At 36.9% G+C, this 20,453-nt stretch overlaps 1 protein-coding gene across 10 annotated transcripts in view; it reads right to left on the bottom strand.

The window, feature by feature from the left end:
- SLIT2 (slit guidance ligand 2) overlaps positions 1–20,453 on the bottom strand; it is a 408,920-nt gene that overhangs the window by 105,401 nt on the left and 283,066 nt on the right. For all 10 annotated transcript variants that reach the window (XM_073609420.1, XM_073609430.1, XM_073609437.1 and 7 more), the window contains exons 6-7: positions 14,772–14,843; positions 5,108–5,179 (exon numbers count right to left, since the gene is read on the bottom strand). In XM_073609420.1, the coding sequence (XP_073465521.1) occupies positions 5,108–5,179; positions 14,772–14,843 (144 nt within the window). The remainder of the gene's footprint in view (positions 1–5,107; positions 5,180–14,771; positions 14,844–20,453) is intronic.

Here is a 20,453-nt window from a genome sequence, read left to right on the forward strand (position 1 = left end):
AAAACAAACTGCTCCGGTTTACCAAGTTTGGATTATTTGTGACTAACGACTACTATGCGATCTAATGTAACAGGACCACACCTGGAATAGTTACCCTTTTTACATTTTTTTTTTTACTAATGTTAAAAGATGACATCTCACTTAAAAACCACATAAGACTATCATGGAAAAAGGAAGTGGCAAGCCTGGTATCCATACATTTAAAAAGGGTGTTTTTTCCTCAACAAGACAGTGAGGGTATCACTGCCTCTTGGCATTATGATGGTAATCTTCAAGAAGGGACATAAAAAAAAGATGAATATCAACCACTGAAGCGAACATGGATTTTAAAAAGATTGATTATGGGTACTTATGCACTTCAGATATTTATTGCTTCAGACCAGTCTATGTAGTGCCCATTGATCCAAAACTAAAAAGCTTAATACCGTAATCATCACCACTTTTGTTTTTTCTACCAATTTATCTGTTGCAAATTCTTTCAAAACTCATTTATTTTCAAGGCAGAAAAAAACTGTTTGCCAACATAAAAATGCAATCTCTCCACGTCCAGCATTGTTTCTTTACAGTTGGTTAGGAAAACATACAAGAGCTTGAAAACAGTTGTGGACTCTGAAGCTAAAAAAAGATGTAACAAAAGCAGGGGGTTAAAAGGAAAAAAAAAAAAGACAAAACGCATCTGAAGTAAATTGCTCTATAGGGGGAGCCTACTGACAGCAAGAGTGAAAAAAGACCCATAAAATATTTGGCTCCCAATTAGAAATATCACTAAGTCTTGCTTTATTAGTCTCTATAGAAACAGCCAGCAAAATCCTTTTAGCAGGTCACATTCGTTTTCAACCGAACAAGGCAAGAAAAATAATTCAATATAAAACACCCCCCTTGTATCCTTTTTTTTCCTGATTTCCTCTCTTTTTTGTTTAATCAAAGAAAAGGGGATTAGTTGCTTTTGGCCCCTCGGGACCCAAGCTCAATACAGCGTCTGAAATTGAAAGATGGAAATGGCAACACAAAGAGGAATTAAGTTTGTTACTTTGAAAATGGGCAGGTCAGCACAAGATCATGGCTCAATTCCAAGTAGCTAAAGCAAATGAACAATAGTAAAACATTCACGCTAATTGCTAAATTGGTGTATGACAACTTTTCTTTTTTTTGTTTTTTTTTTTTTTTTACAAGTGGTACAATACGCCTAAAACCAAAGTTTTGATGTAGATAGGAGCTAACAATACCCTTCACTAAAAAAAATGTAAAGTTCCAGAAGCTCACCAGAATAGAAAATGTTTGTGATAAAGCTCAGACTGCAAGGCAGAGATACTGTGATAATGCAGCTGCTTGCCTACTCAATAATTCCATTTAAAGATATTGAACTGAATCTAGCCATAGATATTAAAAAGAACAATCTTTTAGAAGACTGGTGCAAAACGTGCTTGCTTGTATGATGTCTTATGCCGCGTACACACGATTGGAAATTTGGCCAGCAAAGGACCGATGAGAGCTTTTAGTCGGAAAATGCGACCATGTGTATGCTCCATCGGACTTTTGCTGGCGGAATTCCCGACAGCAAAAGATTGAGAGCAGGTTCTCAATTTTTCGGTCGGAAAAAGTTCCTATCCGAAAATGCGATCGTCTGTACAAATTCCTACGCATGCTTGGAAACAATTCGACGCATGCTCAGAAGTATTGAACCTCATTTTATCAGCTCATCGTAGTGTTGTACGTCACCGCGTTCTTGATGGTCGAAAGTTCAGAGAACTTTTGTGTGACCGTGTGTATGCAAGGCAAGCTTGAGTGGAATTCCGTCGGAAAAACCATCCAAGTTTTTTCAGACGGAAAATCCGCTCGTGTGTATGCGGCATAAGACTTCAGCAAGCACTCTTACATATCACCTGGTTGACAGCATTTCCTCCCCCAAAACCTATAGGGTGTACCTATGAACTGGCCTTTGAAAAGGAGGAAACCAAAGATAAGAAAACATCTTATTTACCAATCTCCAGCTCTAAAGCCTCTAACAAGGTTCAACAGGCATTAAGCCATATGAAACAATATAGCAAATCAGACATTAGCCTGAAAGACTTGTCAGTCTTAAACTCCTATGCAGCAAAATGTAGTAAAGCACTTGAGACATACAGTAATACGGAGTTGGCAGTACAAACACATTTGGGTTGATTTACTAAAGGCAAATCCACTCTACTGAAAGTGCACTTGGAAGTGCAGTCCCTGTAAATCTGAGGGGAAGATCTGAAATCAGGGGAATCTCTGCTGATTTTATCATCCAATCATGTACAAGCAAAAATGCTGTTTTTTATTCTCCTTGCATGCCCCCCTTGGATCTAGAGCGACTGCACTTCCAATTTTCCCTTCTAGTAAATAAAGCCCATTATCTCTACATGGACTTGCAAAGGTTGATCACAAATACATATGAGATGATGTTCTTTGCATACTATGGCAACTTTCACTTTGGTCCTGCTTCACACTTTTTACATAGGCATAAGCATAGACTTACATCTGTCTATGATAACTGCAGGAAACATCTCCCTGGTCTCTATGGCACCACTACCTACCCTTTATTATTTCCCATGCAACACACCCCACAGATACAACACTTTCATTTGTTTTCATTAAAAGTCATAAAGATCCGCCTAGAAATTAATACTAGGAGCTTGCAAAAGATTGCCCCTCAAGGTAGCCCGATCCTCACCCGAGTGTCTTCTCTGGTGTTCCGTTTATGACAACAAGGTTTTCTTTAGTTTCTATTTGATTTTTTTGATATTTTGTTTAAAGTTTCTGCTAAGTACATTGCAGAAAACTAAAAAAAAAGAGATGCTAAAAAAAATGTAGAGACTTTCTCAAGTTCTTCATCTTTTATTTCTGTGAATACCACTAAAAGCTCCCTTATTCATGTAAATTTGTGTTTTTGGCTTAGAGGCAGAAATGTATAAGCTTAGCTATACACTGGGTCTGTATTTCTATAGTTTTTCCTGACTAGGTAATATGAATTTGCTTAGCTGAGGATCTCTGTCCTAACCAACTATAATGGGTACTAAAACACACTGCTCCATCTCTAGAGCTAATTTCATTTTACAAAGATTGTCAAAGAGCTGGTTCAGTTTAATTAGGTCTGGCTGCAGTACAGTAATAAAAGAGTAAAGATTTCCTATTTATCAAAGGTGACAGCCAATCAAAGCCTGTCTATACCCTTAAATGATACGTGAAATACCTAATATGCCAATACAATTTTTTATGTAGAAAATACAACTCTTAAGGGTTGCCAACAGAAAAGGAAAAAATAGCAAAATAGGGTTTGTTAAAGGAATGGAATATTTTGAAAATGCAGTTAAGGTTGCATACGCAAAAAGGTACAAATTAATTGATCATAAGGACTGAACTGAAATGAGTTTACATTTATTCTCTTTTTATATTTGGGGTAATTAAGCAAAGGATTTGCAATACTTTGTGCACATTTCTTTGATTCTGGACAGCATGCTGTGCCAGGTTTGCAAACACCTGCATATATGTTTCATCTTTCTACTTTTGATCATTGTTCACATAAAACTAACACACCTAAGAAGTGGCCAGGGCATGTTTTATACTGAGGCGGAACTATGTTTCAGTAGGAGAGCGGAGAAATTATAAATCACAACAGAATCTTATAGAAATCTACTCTCCTACAATGTATCACTGCCCATGTTTTGCATTTCAATGTGGCAAAGTGGATTTTATCCATATTAATGTTCTGAGGTATTTCACCAGCATTTGGGGGCTTTGGATAAAAGGGGGACATTCAAGTATATAATTACAGCAATGGGGCAAATTCACAAACAAAGCCAAGTTTCAAGTATGCATAAAGTGATCCACTTTATTCTTGTGAACAAGCCCATTTGGGTGAAACATGTTTAGGGAGTGTGGTTTTGTGGGTGGAGACCATATGTATGCAACCACTTTATTGCTAAAAGAATAAAGTATCAAGAATTAGCTAAATACGGAGTGTAACTGTCATATTCTTATATTCTCATGCTGGAGAAGAGACGGGCTACAGGAGTCGGCACCTGGATGGTCTATGAACCTTAATGGGTAAGGTTTGGAGTGGTGCTGTGGATTTGGGTATGCCTTTACTAAGCATTAAATGTTTGGGACAGAAGATTCCAAAAGTCTTTGGTGGGATCTATAATGAATGTGCATAAGGTCAAAAAGAGAAGTGGAGGTACAGTTAAAATTCTCCCTGTTAACTTCATCAAATCACACCTGGATTTTTTTATGAATCTTTTTATCATCTTTATTTTATAACTTTAAAAAAAAAACTTGGATATGATGTGCAAATTGCAGTGGCCCAGAACCACCAACCAGATTTCAATATATTGCAATCAACTTGGTGAAACAATTGTTGTGCGGCTCCGAGCTCTGAGTTTCTGTATTTTTTACATTATCATTGTGCTTAGAATGAACTCATGAAACAGTTTGTCAATTTCAAAAATAATTCAGAACTGATACTTAAAAGTATAAATTAGTTGAAATAACTGTTCACTGTGTCTACCACCATTGGAGTGCTTTGCTAAAGGTTCTCAAACTCAGGTGTTCACTTCAAACTGTTGAAATATGGCCACTATGGACTGAACTCTACTATTAAAGATTTCAAAAAAACAAATCTTTCATCTTTTGCAGCAAGAGACTGGAAATCTGGCTGTTCTCCAAATGACTGCAGTTCATTAAACATGAAGAGTATTTTTTATTCATTATTCTTTATATATATTTCTGCGCAAAGAGATTTCAGATTTTTTCAACTTTCTGATGTTTATTTATACAATAAAAATCCTACTGATTACTTGCCTGGTTTTAATGTACTTTTGAAAAAAAAAATTAGTAAGCTGTTAAATTTTTCTAGATTTACGATTATGGCGAATATTTAAAGTTCCTAATTTGTTACATTTACTTACCCAAACAAAAAAAAAAATTGTTCTCGGTATGCCTTACATTAGATTTTACTTCAGAAAGCAGATGTTTCCCAAGACAAATATTTCAAGTGAAGTTTTAATCTATTTAACACAGCAAAATATGATTTTTTTGTCTCAGAGTAATAAAAATATAAGAGATTCATTAATAAAAATCTACTTACAAAATTCGCAGTTTTGGCATGTGGTTGAAGCTTGCCACTGAAAGTCGAGTGATATTGTTATTGTTGAGGGTACTGTAAAACATGAAAGAGAAGAAGCTAGATCACCAAAGGCAACAGCAGGATTTGTAATATAACTGCGTATTTTCTTTTTGACAGCGTAAAGTTTATTGCTCGAAAAATCTGTTCAACATGTTTCCCTGGCAATCTATAATCATGCACAGGAACAATATTAACTGCAATGAACCCTAACTAAAAATATTGTTGGATTAGTGTGAAACATTTGAACGTCTGCATTGCATTTCCCACAGGCATTTTCCACTTATTTAATGTGCTGCTAATGAAAACTGCAGTACAGCCCAATTAATACAGTGCTTGGTAACAGTGCCATGTAGGCATACTACAGTGAACTGCATTGTGGGTACAGTCACAAAAGGGTCACCAAATTCTTCCACATCTAGTCTTAAAACACATTGCATGCTATTTCCTCTTCACATTAATGTTGACTTGTAACTTAAAGTTGGCCATAGATTGACGGAAGCATTATTAAGAACAATTGCTAATAAAACTTGGCTGTTCTCAAACCTCACCTGATTGCCACAAAACCTGGGTGCATCAAAAGAGTCATTGCTGTACAGTTACATATTTTATTTAGAAAAACATAGTACACATAGTATAAAACATGCTAATAAATAATGCCACCAGTATAGAGGAAGGTAGAAAGCAGAAGGAAGGAGAAGAAATAATGCAAAAAGCCATCACAGTTTGGGGAAAATTCTCTTTGATATCACTGATGCTAATATTAAGGTTATTTTTTCTGGATCAGCTGCTCTTCTGCTAAATTATTTTTATGTATCTATAATATATGACATTTCTATTAGAAAAGGACACCAATCCACTTTAAAAATAAATTTAGTCTTGGCCATCACCACATCTGATATAAGCTAAATATGGTGGAACAAAACCAACAAGGTTGGGTTTTTGGCACCATGACTTACTAAACGATATATGGGAAATACATAGTTAGAGAATGCGCCTTTATTTCAAATTGATGGGGAACAAAGGGAAAAGAAAAAAGGGAAAAGAAAAGGGAAAAATAAAATAAGTGCATAGTTGGTAGGGTTTTAAAAAGACACATATTTATCAAAATGTAAACTTTAGTGGCAACTACACCTAAAACGCAGTCTCCTTACATGACTCAAGTGCTCAGGCGATGTTATCTAAATAAAACATTTTATATATATATATATATATATATATATATATATATATATATATATATACACACATACATATACATTGTATTTAAATTTTTCTATGCAATATTAAACAACATTAGTTTAATGCGTAGACCAAACCAGTTACAGCAAATGACATTTAAATTTATAACATTAGATTTCAAATCTTGTCTTTTCCCACAAAACAATTAACTTTCAGCCTCGTATTTGCTTTAGAGATTCTAAAGTACAATCCTTAATTCAATAAATGAAAGAAAATCAACAAGTACAGAATAATAGAAGAATCTGTTATCACATTACCTTTGCTTAAGCTATGAACATAGAAAACCCTTAGCGATGAAAAAGACTATAACAGCCTATGCCACCAGCCACAAATAAAATTAAAAAAGTAAGAAAAAGACCAATTAAAGATTAAAGCATGCATAGTAGAAGAGCGCACAAACTTGCCTGGAATTGAAGACATTTTAGAAAGGATGTAGATGGGTACGAATGGCGATGCAGAAAGGTAGTTCAGGGAAAGAACCATCCACTCAACCAGAGAAGCAGAGTGTGCAACAAAAATGTGAAAGGATCTGGCGCTTATCAAGGCTCGACGCCCTTCAGAATTTCTAGAATATTCCAATCTTCCTATGTTCAAGCATGGCTCCTCCCACAAACGTCAGCAGAATTTTACTACTGCCGCAGTGGGTGCAGTCACCATAAACTACACATTTATATTCAGTTGCCATCACTGAAGTTGCAAAATTTCATCAGAACCCAAAAATCTGCATTAAAGTTTTCTTGTCATTTGAACTTGGATGACTTTTAAAAGTTAATCTCAAATCTCTGCAGGGTACTGGCGCAAATCTCACGTTTTCTATTATTGCGTTACAAATGAGGATCAGTGTATTTTAAAAATACAGGAACACAAAAATGTTAACATGGTCATACATGAAGACTTATTCAGAGGTGAGCACTGTTTGCAACAGTAATCCAAAAAATAATTTAAATACAGGAATACCATGGGCAAAATAGGGCAGGTGGGGTGAAATATTTTTTTTATTTCACCTGTTATTCTGGCATCTTAGATGTAATTTAAAGAAATCTATGGGAACCCCTCATTATTAAACCACACTTCAGCACAATCCCATAGGTCTACAAGTTCACATTATTTTTCTCCATTTTATATCTTCACCTTAAACTTTAAAAAGATTAACATTTGCAAAAACAGTGAGAGTTCATAAGTAAATATGGGGAAAATGTATTAAATTGTGTGGTGTTTGCTAATTATAGTGAGGCAATGCAGATATCACTTTACTGTAAAGGAATCTGTGCCGCCATTTTGGACACACCCAGCAAGCTCCTCTTTTGTCTCACGAGTATATAGTGATCTTTATGATTGGGTTGAGCGCTATAGGGCAGTCTACTTGAGCTGCAATGCAGTACTGGAACATCATAGCTGCCAAAAAATAATTTAAAAAAATATTAAAAATATTTCCAAGCACACATTATTTCTAAAGCTGAAAATTAAAGCACTAAAGGTCTCCCATGCCACCCAAACTAAACTAGATCAAAAAAGACTTCTGGCATTTGGGGTGCTTGAGATACTTGCTATTAAATTCATTTTCTTAAAACTCAAAGTGATAAAAACACATCTTATTTTTTTTTTTTTAATTTGAAGCTTAAGTTTAAAACTCAAAGCTGACAAAAATACATTGGTAGCATAAATGATTGCAAGCTCTACTGGCCAGGAACTGATATCCCTACAGTAATAATAAAAAGAAAAATACTTCAACAATTTTATTCTACTTAAATTCCCTTCCTTTGGATGGGGGTAGACATAAAAATATTTAGAATGTATAATAATTACCTAAGGTAAAAAAATAAATAAAATATATATTTGGTTTGGTGATAACATTGAACATAGTCCTTAAATATTAGCCCTTAAAAATCCATCTGTTAAAAATCTAGCCAAATATTTTACTATTATAGGCCCCCTTTTTTTTACACTAAACAAATTTAATAAGCGTTTTTAGATACAGCACTTTATACCATTGTTTAAATTTACTTTTCTCATATTTTGTCATTTCAGCCATCGCTTGATAAGGTCGTTGAAGGATTTTACTCTTGGGGTTCGCTTGGATTGCTTATATGTGTAACGTAAAACAATCCAGGTCTTCGGCAAAACCGACATACAATATGAAACATACTATATTATGATATTTGCAAATAAATCTTGAAATAAGTCATAACTTGAGATTGTTTTATGTGAGCTCTGGAAACCGCAGCGTTCCATCTCAAATTTACAAAACCTTTCAAAAGCTTGGAGCGCTCGCTGTTTCTCATACGTATGCTGATCATACAGGTTGTAAAATATTTGCTGACGTGACACACTAATGTATACAATCAATGTACGTGATTTGTTAAGAAATTAAGAATTACATGCATTGGGGCCCAGTTTGTTCATGGTAAAAGAAAGACAACTCTTTACAAATATTTGCAAGGTACAGACAAAAAAAAATCTTAATTTTGCAATTACCAAGAAAACATCAGCATAATTGTAGGTTTTGGGGTATTTGTATCAGGCTCCCCCGAATCTTAGTATATGAGAGGAAATTAGAGGAGGAAAGGAATGGCCTGAGTATAGATCATGTGGATTTATGTGCATGCATGGAACGTATATATATATATATATATATATGACATATATGCTGGGTGTGTGGAGTGTCTTTATCCTTGGTAAAGTTTTATGGAAGGAAGAACTGAAGGGGCTCATTGGATTTTGATTATTATATAACTCTGTATATACTGTAAACTTGGGATCCAGTAAAAATTATATCCTCTGGAAAAGAATGTTTTTTTTCTTCTAGATATGGGAACTGAATAATAACATATTCCCTCGATCATATATATTATATACAACAATATTAATCAGGCATTTAGGAAGAGATTATAACACAATCATGTTGATTTACTGTATTTAAAGCAGAAAGGCTGTTCACTTTTCAAAGGAATGCATATACTTTGCAAGAAAGGTTTACCCATAGGTAATGTGGTGAAAATTGACCCAATCATCTACAAGGAAAATTAAAGAAACTGTATTTTTACTTGCATGTGGATAATGGAAGTTAGCAGAGATTAACCTCATTCACTTAAGCCAAGTGAAAATTCCCCCACAAAGTGAAGCGACTATTTGCCTTTAGTAAATCAACCCCAATCTATCTGTTAACTATGCCACATCGTCATTTAAGTGGGCAGCATTGTGGCTAAATGCTTAGAGCTGTTTCGCTACAACTCCTGAGTATCTAGTTATGGAATGCATGATGGATACCATCAGCGTGGAGATGGTATGCTTGTGCCACGGTTAATTTCTTCCAGATAGTGACTCAAGACTGAAAGCGGCAGGGACTCATAGGTGTGATTGTATGTATTTAACAGTTTTTTTATTCATTGTCTACCAAAGGTACTTTATTTTTATTAATAAAATGATTTGCGCCAATGGGCCTAGGCTAATCAGCAATGACCTGCCAAAAAAAAAGGATTTTTAAATTTAAATAATTTATTTCTATGGATATTAACATTCATAAAACTATATATCTGTGGTAAAAGAATTCAAAGCTACACCAAATTACTTTTAGCGTTCATTTAGTTGGCATGTCACTAGCCACTATTGGTTACATGACATTTAGTCTCATGGCTAGTATCAAAGCAAGGACATTTAAACTTTGAATTTCCAAAGGCCAACATGTAAGACAACGTAGGTTGATCTAATTACATGGCGCTAGGTTAATAAAGAAAAGTGTTTTAAACAAAGGAAATAGACAAGACTTTGAAGGCACCACAAAAGATTGTAAATAAATAAAATACATCAAATATTGTATAATACAATTTATGTATTTTATTTATTTACAATATTTTGTGGTGCCTTCAAAGTCTTATCCATTTCTTTTTGCTTTGTTGGATACTGTACATGGGGATGTGGCACCCTCATAAGCGTATTTATGCATAACTGACGCATTTTGGCAATAAATAAAACTGCATTGTTTTGGCCTGTTAGAAAAAGATCCCTGTAGACTGTTTTCAGTAGCTGTCGAGAGCAGCAACATACTAACGATCATAAGATGCATTTCACAAAGCCACATTAAGCAGATTTATTAAAATGTTTTAGGAAAACACAAATCTTGCCCGTGGATGATTTCACATCCTGCTGCCATATAACATGTATTTATATTAAATTTGACGTTATGCCCCTGTTTATATATTCCATTACTCTAAGGCTATTTCACACTGGGGCAGGGGTGCGTTGGCGGTAAAGCGCCGCTAGTCTTAGTGGCACTTTACCATTGTTTTAGCGGCGCTTTTTGGCCACTAGCGGGGCGCTTTTAACCCCCGCTAGCGGCCGAAGAAAGGGTTAAAAGCACTCGTGGTACGGCGCTGCCAAAGCGCTTTGTAGGCACTTTGGCAGCACTGCCCATTCATTTCAATGGGCAGGGCATTTTGGGAGCGGTGTATACATCGCTCCAGCACTGCCCCAAAGATGCTGCTTGCAGGATTTTTTTTCCCGTCCTGGAAGCGCACCACCCCGTGTGAAAGTACTCTGGCTTTCACACTGAGGAGGCATGAGAGAGGCTTTTCAGGCGCTTTAAAAAGCCTGAAAAGCACCTCCATGTGAAAGGGTTCTAAGGGTTCCTAAATATATTAGTGTTTTTTGTAAGCTAAAAAAATAAACTATAAACTGATAAGAGCATTAAGAATACTGCTGGCGCTATAGAAAACTATAATATATATATATATATATATATATATATATATATATATATATATATATATATATATATATATATATATATATATATACACACATATATACACATACACACGCATACATACACTATACTGTCAAAAGTATTGGAACATGTGGCTTTACATACATATAAACTTTAACCACTTCCCGACTGCCGCACGACTATATACGTCCTAAGTTTGAACGGGGATATCGTTGTTATGGCAGCAGCTAGCTGCCATAACCCCGGTATCCCCGTTTTCGTGCGGCGGCCGGCTTTCAGATAAAAGTGGTCCCTGCGGCGGATTTGCCGCAAGATCACTTTTATCGGTGGCGGGAGAGGGCCCCCCTCCCGCCGCGATCCGGTGCCCTCCGCCGCTTACCGGAGCCGTCGGTAGCGGCGGAGGCGATCGCGTCCTTCTGCCTGGTGTGTCTGGAGACAAGTGAGGCCAAGATGGCGCTCACTCGTCTCCATGATACTGCTGGGCGGAAGCGACGTCAAAACGTCACTTCCGTCCACGCCTCTTAAAGGCATATTTTTTCAAATGTCATTTTTCTAAATGACTTTTTTTTTTTTTTTTATTGCATTTTAGTGTAAATATGAGATCTGAGGTCTTTTTGACCCCAGATCTCATATTTAAGAGGTCCTGCCATGCTTTTTTCTATTACAAGGGATGTTTACATTCCTTGTAATAGGAATAAAAGTGACACAATTTTTTTTTTTTTTTTAAACAGTGTAAAAATAAATAAAATATTTTAAAATAAATAATAAAAATTAAAAAAAAAATTTTTAAAACCCCCCTGTCCCGACGAGCTCGCGCGCAGAAGCGAACGCATACGCGAGTAGCGCCCGCATATGAAAACGATGGTCAAACCACACATGTGAGGTATCACAGCGACCGGTAGAGCGAGAGCAATAATTCTAGCCCTAGACCTCCTCTGTAGCGCAAAATATGCAACCTGTAGAATTTTTTAAACGTCGCCTATGGAGATTTTTGAGGGTAAAAGTTTGACGCCATTTCACGAGCGGGCGCAATTTTCAAGCATGACATGTTGGGTATCAATTTACTCGGCGTAACATTATATTTCACAATATAAAATAAATTGGGATAACTTTACTGTTGTTTTATTTTTTTATTCAAAAAAGTGAATTTTTTCCAAAAAAAGTGCGCTTATAAGACCGCTGCGCAAATACGGTGCAAAAAAAAGTATTGCAATGACTGCCATTGTATTCTCTAGGGTGTTAGAAGAAAAACCATATATAATGTTTGGGGGTTCTAAGTAATTTTCTAGCAGAAAAACCTGTTTTAAACATGTAAACACCTAAAATCCAAAACGAGGCTGGTCCTTAAGTGGTTAATGGCATCCCAGTCTTAGTTCGTAACGTTCAATATTGAGTTGGCCCACCCTTTGCAGCTATAACAGCTTCAACTCTTCTGGGAAGACTGTCCACAAGGTTTAGGGGTGTATCTTTGGGAATCTTTGACCATTCTTCCAGAAGCGCATTTGTGAGATCAGGCACTAATGTGGATAAGAAGGCCTGGCTCATAGTCTCCACTCAAATTCATCCTGAAGGTGTTCTATCGGGTTGAAGTGAGGACTCTGGGCAGGCCAGTCAAGTTCCTCCACCCCAAACTCGCTCATCCATGTTTTTATGGCCCTTGCTTTGTGTACTTGTCCAAATCATTGGGTGGAGGGGGGATTATGGTGTGGTGTTATTTTTCAGGGGTTGGGCTTGGCCCCTTAGTTCCAGTGAAGGGAATTCTTACAGCATCAGCATACCAAAACATTTTGGACAATTTCATGCTCCCAACGTTGTGGGAACAGTTTGGGGATGCCCCCTTCCTGTTCCAACATGGCTGCCCACCAGTGCACAAAGCAAGGTCCATAAAGACATGGATATGTGAGTTTGGGGTGGAGGAACTTTACTGACCTGCACAGAGTCCTGACCTCAACCTGATAGAATACCTTTGGGATGAATTACAGCGGAGACTGCAAGCCAAGCCTTCTTGTCCACATCAGTTCCTGACCTTACAAATGCGCTTCTGGAAGAATGGTCAAACATTCCCATAGACACACTCCTAAACCTTGTGGACAGCCTTCTCAGAAGATTTGAAGCTGTTATAGCTGCAAAGGGTGGGCCAACTCAAAATTGAACCCTATGGACTAAGACTGGGATGCCATTAAATTCATGTTCGTGTAAGGGCAGATGTCCCAATACTTTTTACAATATAATATTATATATATATATATATATATATATATATATATATATATATATATATATATATATATATATATATATATATATATATATATATATATATATACGCACACAAACACAGTATATATTACACAAACATACACACATATGACTGTGTAAATAAATACATATGCATACATATATACATTATAAAAATGTTATGAAAAAGTTGGATATTTTTTACCTATTTACTGACATAGCACCATCCCTCTGGTTTCCATGTCACATTATTTAATTACAGCATGCAATGAGAGGGGGTGTGTTGTAATCCACAGTGGCCAATCAGAAATCGAGCTTTCAACTAGCTGATTTATGGTTATGGGAAACATAGGCTGTAGGTTGTAGAAATATGACTAAATCCTAGCTACAACCCTTTGAAAAATGTTTCCAATGTGAAGAGCAGAGGGACTGAGAGTAGTGGGAAAGATGTAGAAAAAGATAGATACATAGGAAGGAAAGAAGGAAAGAAAGCAGGAAGGGAGGAAGGAAAGAAGGGAACATAGAAGGAATGAAAGAAGGAAAGAAAAGAGGAAAGAAGGGAACATAGAAGGAATGAAAGAAAAGAGGAAAGAAGGGAACATAGAAGGAATGAAAGAAGGAAAGAAAGAAGGAATAAAGAAGGAAAGAAAAGAGGAAAGAAGGGAACATAGAAGGAATGAAAGAAGGAAAGAAAAGAGGAAAGAAGGGAACATAGAAGGAATGAAAGAAGAAAAGAAAGAAGGAATAAAAAAGGAAAGAAAAGAGGAAAGAAGGCAACATAGAAGGAATGAAAGAAAGAAGGAAAGAAATAAGAAGGAGATGGATAGATAGATAGAATACAATAAAATAAACAGAACTATCAACAAAGACAGATAATCAGACAAGCATGATAGAAAGATGCAAATAAACAGAAAGATGAACAGAGATATATAAATCAGACATGTACAATAGATAGATATAATGGATGTTATAGTGTACATGCATAAATAAATATGATCATCAAATATTAGTAGGCTGATGTCATTAGCCAAAATAAAAAAGCACAGAAACCCAGAGCAGCCAACCAGTGATCATCATTCACTCTTCCCTTTTCTCTAGCATGAAATGTAGAACCTGATTGGCTGTTATGGGCTACTGCACTCTATGCACCATCACCATATGTTCAAAAACAGCTAGCTTAGGAGAAGTAACATCAGACGACATAAAGGAGAGATAATCATACAGTTAGCAACATAACATAAAAATCATTTGTGTTCCAAACATTTAGCCAATGCTGCAGTGAAGAGAAGCACATTTATTGCAGAGCAGTGACAGTGACATGACAGCCAGATGAGCTCTCTCTCTCTCTCTCTCTCACACACACACAAATACACACGCTGCCCTCGTCATAAGCTGCGGATGCCAAGAAACTAGATGTATACTCACAGCACTTCCAGGTCGCGCAGAGCTCGGAAAGAACCATCTTCAATGCAGCTGATCTGGTTAAAATCCAGTTGCCTGTGAACAGATTAGGAGGATCTACTTAAAAGACAAGCACAACGGTTCAGTGAAGTCAACCTTGTCTGATGTACAAAGCTTAGGCCGCTCTACCCAGCAGCCTTTCCCCTCTACTTTCTCTTCTCCTGCACCCTGCTCTCTTGCTCTGCTGCTGCTCTGCACAGAGACAGTAGCGCAGAAAAGGCTCTTGTAAATAATAACTGCACCTTATATTAAATGCCAAAAGAAAGCAATTTCATTACATCAAGTAAAGCCATCCATTAAAAGCTCTCAGCGTCATCTCGCTGAAACAATTTCATTAAGGTAAAGCACTGTAAATCACTTAGTGTCACATGCATCCCCTCAGTGACCTAACCGAATCCATTTATCAGAGAAGCCAGCTGCATGTTAATTTTACTATCTTTGGCAAGAAAGGAAAAGATGCTATTCTTATTTAATATGGCTGCATGGCGTAAGCCTTGTGCGCCGTTTCCTTTGTGTGACTTGGGGACGAAGTTCAAATTTAAAGCAGTCCAGCTGTCGCGGCGCATTTTTAGTCCAATATCACTGAATGTAGCTCGGATACATTTGAGGACACAATATGAAACGAGATCTCCAGAGTAGAGCGAGGTCCTCTTAATCTTTTTCATAATCCATCACAGCAGAAAACAAGGCAGTACAATGACTTGAGAAATAGGGGAAGATATAGAGTTTTTTTTGTCACAGCTGCTCACAGATGCCTATACAACGTAATACGTGGCACTCGTCTAATGTACGCCTGATGACCATTCCATGATTACGCATATTTATTTTTAGCATTATTTTTTCCATTAATGTATTATTATTATTATCATTGGCATCATCATTATCATCATCATTGCATTATTATTATCATTATTATCATAATCATCATTATTATCATCATTGCATTATCATCATCATCATTATTACTACAATTCTAATAACAATCATTCTAACAACCAGGTTTCATTTGGAAACAAAACTTGAAGACATCTTTCAAATTAAAATCCAGACAAGTATAGCACACAATGAAAGTGTTTTAAAACCAAAGAATAAAAATGGATAGTATTACAGCTTAATGGTCCTCAAATGTGGTGGTTGCATTCGTTCTTTTTTTTCCACACTTTTTCCCCCCTTAATTTTATCCTGGTAATCCTGCCATTAACTTACCTCCTGTCCTAAAGTGCTAGCCAAACTGAGTGGTGTTGTCACCTTAGGACAGGGAGTGTGTTAGGACTGCATAACACTGTGTTAGGACTACATCAACACCGCTCCTATCCATAATGGGGGGGGGGTGTTTTGTAGTACATGAAGATAGCTGGAAACAATGGGAATCAATAACAGTTCAGAGGCAGAGAGTGCAGGAAGTTATCAGTTAATACAATTTCTAGCTGGATGAAAGCTATTTGCACTTGTTGAACAGATATAATAAAACACTTTAAATGGTATATTTAACAGACCAAAAGGGAGCAAATAAGCCTAGGTTCACAGGTGCTGCTGCATAATAATGCGTTTTTCAGTGAGATTTTGTAGCACATTTATATGTGTATTTTACATGCATTATTAAGCTTCATGTGGAGGAGGAGACTGGTTTCTAAATACAAAATCCTGCCAAGAACACACTAAAAATGCCTTTATTTGCATTTTTGCTGTGTGCTTCAATTAAAGTCTATGGGGCCAAAAATGCACTACCCTGCACCAAAGAATTGCATTGATGTGAACAAGCACCATACAGAATACAGTGATTTCCACTGTCATGCATTGCAGCACAATGGCAGAGGCAGGAGAAATTGCATGAGTGTGAATGGGGCCTTTGAGAATCAGCAAGCTGCGGGGGGGGGGGTTCCTGAAAGGGCAGAGAAAGTGTCAACCACCCGGCTATGTAACAAAGCGCAGACATTAAAATATAACTATTCCAGCTGCTTATTTGCTTCTGGAGTTCACCTTTAAAGAGTATCCAAAATTTGCAAAATGTAAAGTCAGATATTCAACATTTCAATTCCTAGCCTACACCTATTAATCTGAATGATCTTGAAGTCTGCTAATGTACTTTGTGAAGAATCCCATACATTTAATTCCTTCAATTAACTATGCTCTGTTATTATTATTATTATAATATATTATATATATAATATATTATTATAGAGGATTTATATAGCGCCAACCATTTGCACAGCGCTTTACAACTGTACAGCTACTGGGTGCAGACAGTACAGTTACAATACAAATCAATACAGGCTCATTAGCGCTTACAATCTAGAAGGGAGGGTCAAGTGGAACAAAAGGTAATAACTGTGGAGGATAATCAGATGTAGAAAATAGTAGGCACTACTGTGTCACACATTTCGCAGAGCCGTTTGAACTACAGAGGTGCTGAGAGGAGGAGTTTCAGGAGGCGGAGTCAGTATAGGAAACGCTGCTTGCAAGCAGCAAGGTACCATGGGATATGTAGTCCTTACAAAATGAAATTAAACAGTAGAAGAGAAGCTGCAAAGCATGCAAAGAATCCAAGAAGTTGTGGAAATAGATGGCAAGCGGACAGGCAGTAATCACAACATGAATGAGATTTTTCAAGTAAGCTCACAGTATATTGGATTGTCAAAAATACCTATTGTTGGTATTGTTATTACAATGCTGATGTTATAAAATGAAAAGCATATACTGTGACCATAGAACTCCATAGTTACATAGTTGGTAAGGTTGAATAAAGACAATAGTCCATCCAGTTCAACCTATGTTGGTGTGTGTGTGTGTGTAAATAATTATTTCCCATATCCCTGTATATTGTGTTCGATAAGATGCATGTCCAAGAGTCTTTTGTAACTATCAATACTTCCTGTTGACACTACTGATTGTGGAAGAGAGTTCCACATCCTTATTGCCCTGACAGTGAAAAACCCCCTACGCAACTTAACCCCCTACGTAACCCCCTACGCACTTCTCTTCCAATCTCATTGTGTGGCCCCGTGTCCTCCATGTCCTCTTGCGCTCCCTTAAAGATGTTTCTGACTTTTACATTGCTAATTTTTTAGGGGGTCTTCCTGCTTGAAAATCTTTAATGGCAGTGCCAAGCAGCCCCAAACCTATCCATCACTTGAAGACTTGCCCAGCTTTCTGCAATACAACGTTTCCTGATCCTGGAAAATGAATGTTTTAATTCCACCTATACCTAAATAGAAAGAACAGAACTGGTTGGTCTTGCTGTTAAACAGCTAGTCATCAGGTGACATCTCTCAAACCAAATGTGCATTTTAAAACCTCCTGCAGGAAACAATGCTTCTAAGAGCAACTGATCCTAGAAAAAAAAAAATGGTTGGCTGCTATGATTTGGTTTTAAATTGCTGAAGGAGTTGATTTAGGCTGCTTTGAGTTGCTTCCGAGTTTCCTTTACACTGTTTTTGGCTTGTTAGAGAATGATATTTTTTTAGGATGCAGGAAATGTCTATATATCAGCCTTGACAGATCCCTAAGTGTCTGTGTCAATGGGCTTTTCTTGTATTAGATGGGTTTTGACTTTCCATGCCAGTCTACAGGAATGCAAAGCCTGCTTGAAGTAGGTCAAATGTAGGATGGAGGAAGATTAACTGCAGGTCAAATGCACCCGTCAATCAATTCTGAATGATCACAGAAGTATCTGAAACTGATGTCATCGACACAGGACCTTATATTCCAACTCTTGGCAAATGCAAAATGATTCCTTAACAGTGGGGCTCCACCTGCACTGCAAGGGTAAATTGATTGTTTATGCTTAATGGGAACAAAAAAAAAAGCATGTATACTTACCCAATCCTCCACTCTTCTCGCAGCTAAAAGGGTCTCCGCAGCTTCTGCATCCCCACGCTCCACCGGTCTAGGATCATGAGATCATTAAGACCAAAACAGGGTTCATAACTCTACTCTGGACATGAGGAGGTCAAGGGACAGTGCACCACTGGATCACAGGGGAGCGTTGCCTGCCGGGGGAGCGATGGATTAGGTAAGTAAAACTGTTTCTCCACTCCCCTAGACAAAATGAGCAACTAACCCTTGCAGTAAGGGCACAGTGTTGGGCTTTAAGATACACCGTAATAAAAATTGAAAAGTAAATCAACAGATGACCACTTGTTCATCACTTTTATAGTCATCCAGGAATTGCTGTACCACACCAATCAATGCCCTTGCTGAAGAATAGAATAGGATACAGGAAGCAGAGAGGAAGTTACAAAACACAGAAGTACATTCCTGCTTCCCTTCTATCAACCCTGTTAGAAGATCTGTGAAAATCTTGCTGCAACTTTCTGACTTTAACACAGCTGCATTGCTTGCCAGAGAGCATTAGTAGCTTACTGATTGCTTTCACCCGTTGCCTTGAAATGGCTCTTTAGTTCTACAGGCACTTTATAAGTCACATAGAAAATAGTGGCTTGAGATTCTGCCTTTTCTCCAAATACATTTCTGTTCTTATTCATTTTATGTACAAAACCACTGTACAAGCACAGCTGCAACATACATTTCATAATATCCCTATGTTTATGATTAAAAAATTGAGAAAGTCATTTAAAAAAAAAAAAGGATAAAATGTATAAAACAAATTCAGATTGCGGCTTTAAACATGTCCCACAAAGCCAGTGACACTGGCCACAAAGACAACTCTATGCAATTTCATAGCTGTTCTCTATGTGATCTCCTTTGAGACGCATGGCTCCAGGACATCCTGGGAGAGAACTAACAGACAGAGACCACCCCGTACACACCAGGTGCTCTGTTTATTAGAGGAGTTCAGTTTTCCTATAGGTTTGGCATTTAATATTGCATTAATAAAACATGCATATGGTGGTTTCCTCACAAATCCTTCATAATTACAAATAACACTATTGGAGAGAGCGAAACATTTTTTTATTATCATTTTTTTTATATTATAGCAGAGGTTTCAGCTTAGGGAGTAATTGCAGAGAATGGGAAATCTGAAACACTATACCGGAAGACACGAAAGGCAAAATGATCAATTAGTAACTGTAACTCCAAGGAATACATCAAGTGAGTAACAGAAATGACTAATAATTTAAAGCGTAAGATGCAGAATTGTTAGAAGGAAGAGCACACTGCAGTTTGACTGTGGAAGCCTGCATGGAAATGCACAAAAGCATATCAAAATGTTTGAAAATATACCTCAGTGCACATTTTGGGTGTTGACCAGGGAAAAAAAAAATGTCCTGATAACGAAATTTGAATGGTATGTACTTGGAAACAACACAAATGCAACGTAGTTTTGTTTTTGTAAATCACAAAAAGTCAAAATTTTTTTCTTAATTTTAGTTTTGGATAAAGTAGGAAATTGTTTGAACCGCAAGTTTTTATTTCAGTCTATGTCCCCGTTATATAGGCATAATCAAAGTGACCAATCTACTGGGACTTGAGGGAAATTCCAAATTGTTGAGTTGTCACCAGAATAGAAATAGAGGTGGAATCGTCCAAAAGGGACACTTGCGGTCAGTTAACATTGTCAGCTCATCCGGTAAAACTCCCTCTGAGACTTTATCCTGAAAGATACAATTCACGTGTTAAGTACTTCACATATTAAACCACAAAGAGTTTTCTTCTAGGATTTAAATTCTGGATGTGCTGATCATT

This window comes from Aquarana catesbeiana, linkage group LG01 (genome assembly GCF_042186555.1).
Source record: "Aquarana catesbeiana isolate 2022-GZ linkage group LG01, ASM4218655v1, whole genome shotgun sequence".
NCBI classification, from domain to species: Eukaryota; Metazoa; Chordata; class Amphibia; order Anura; family Ranidae; genus Aquarana; species Aquarana catesbeiana.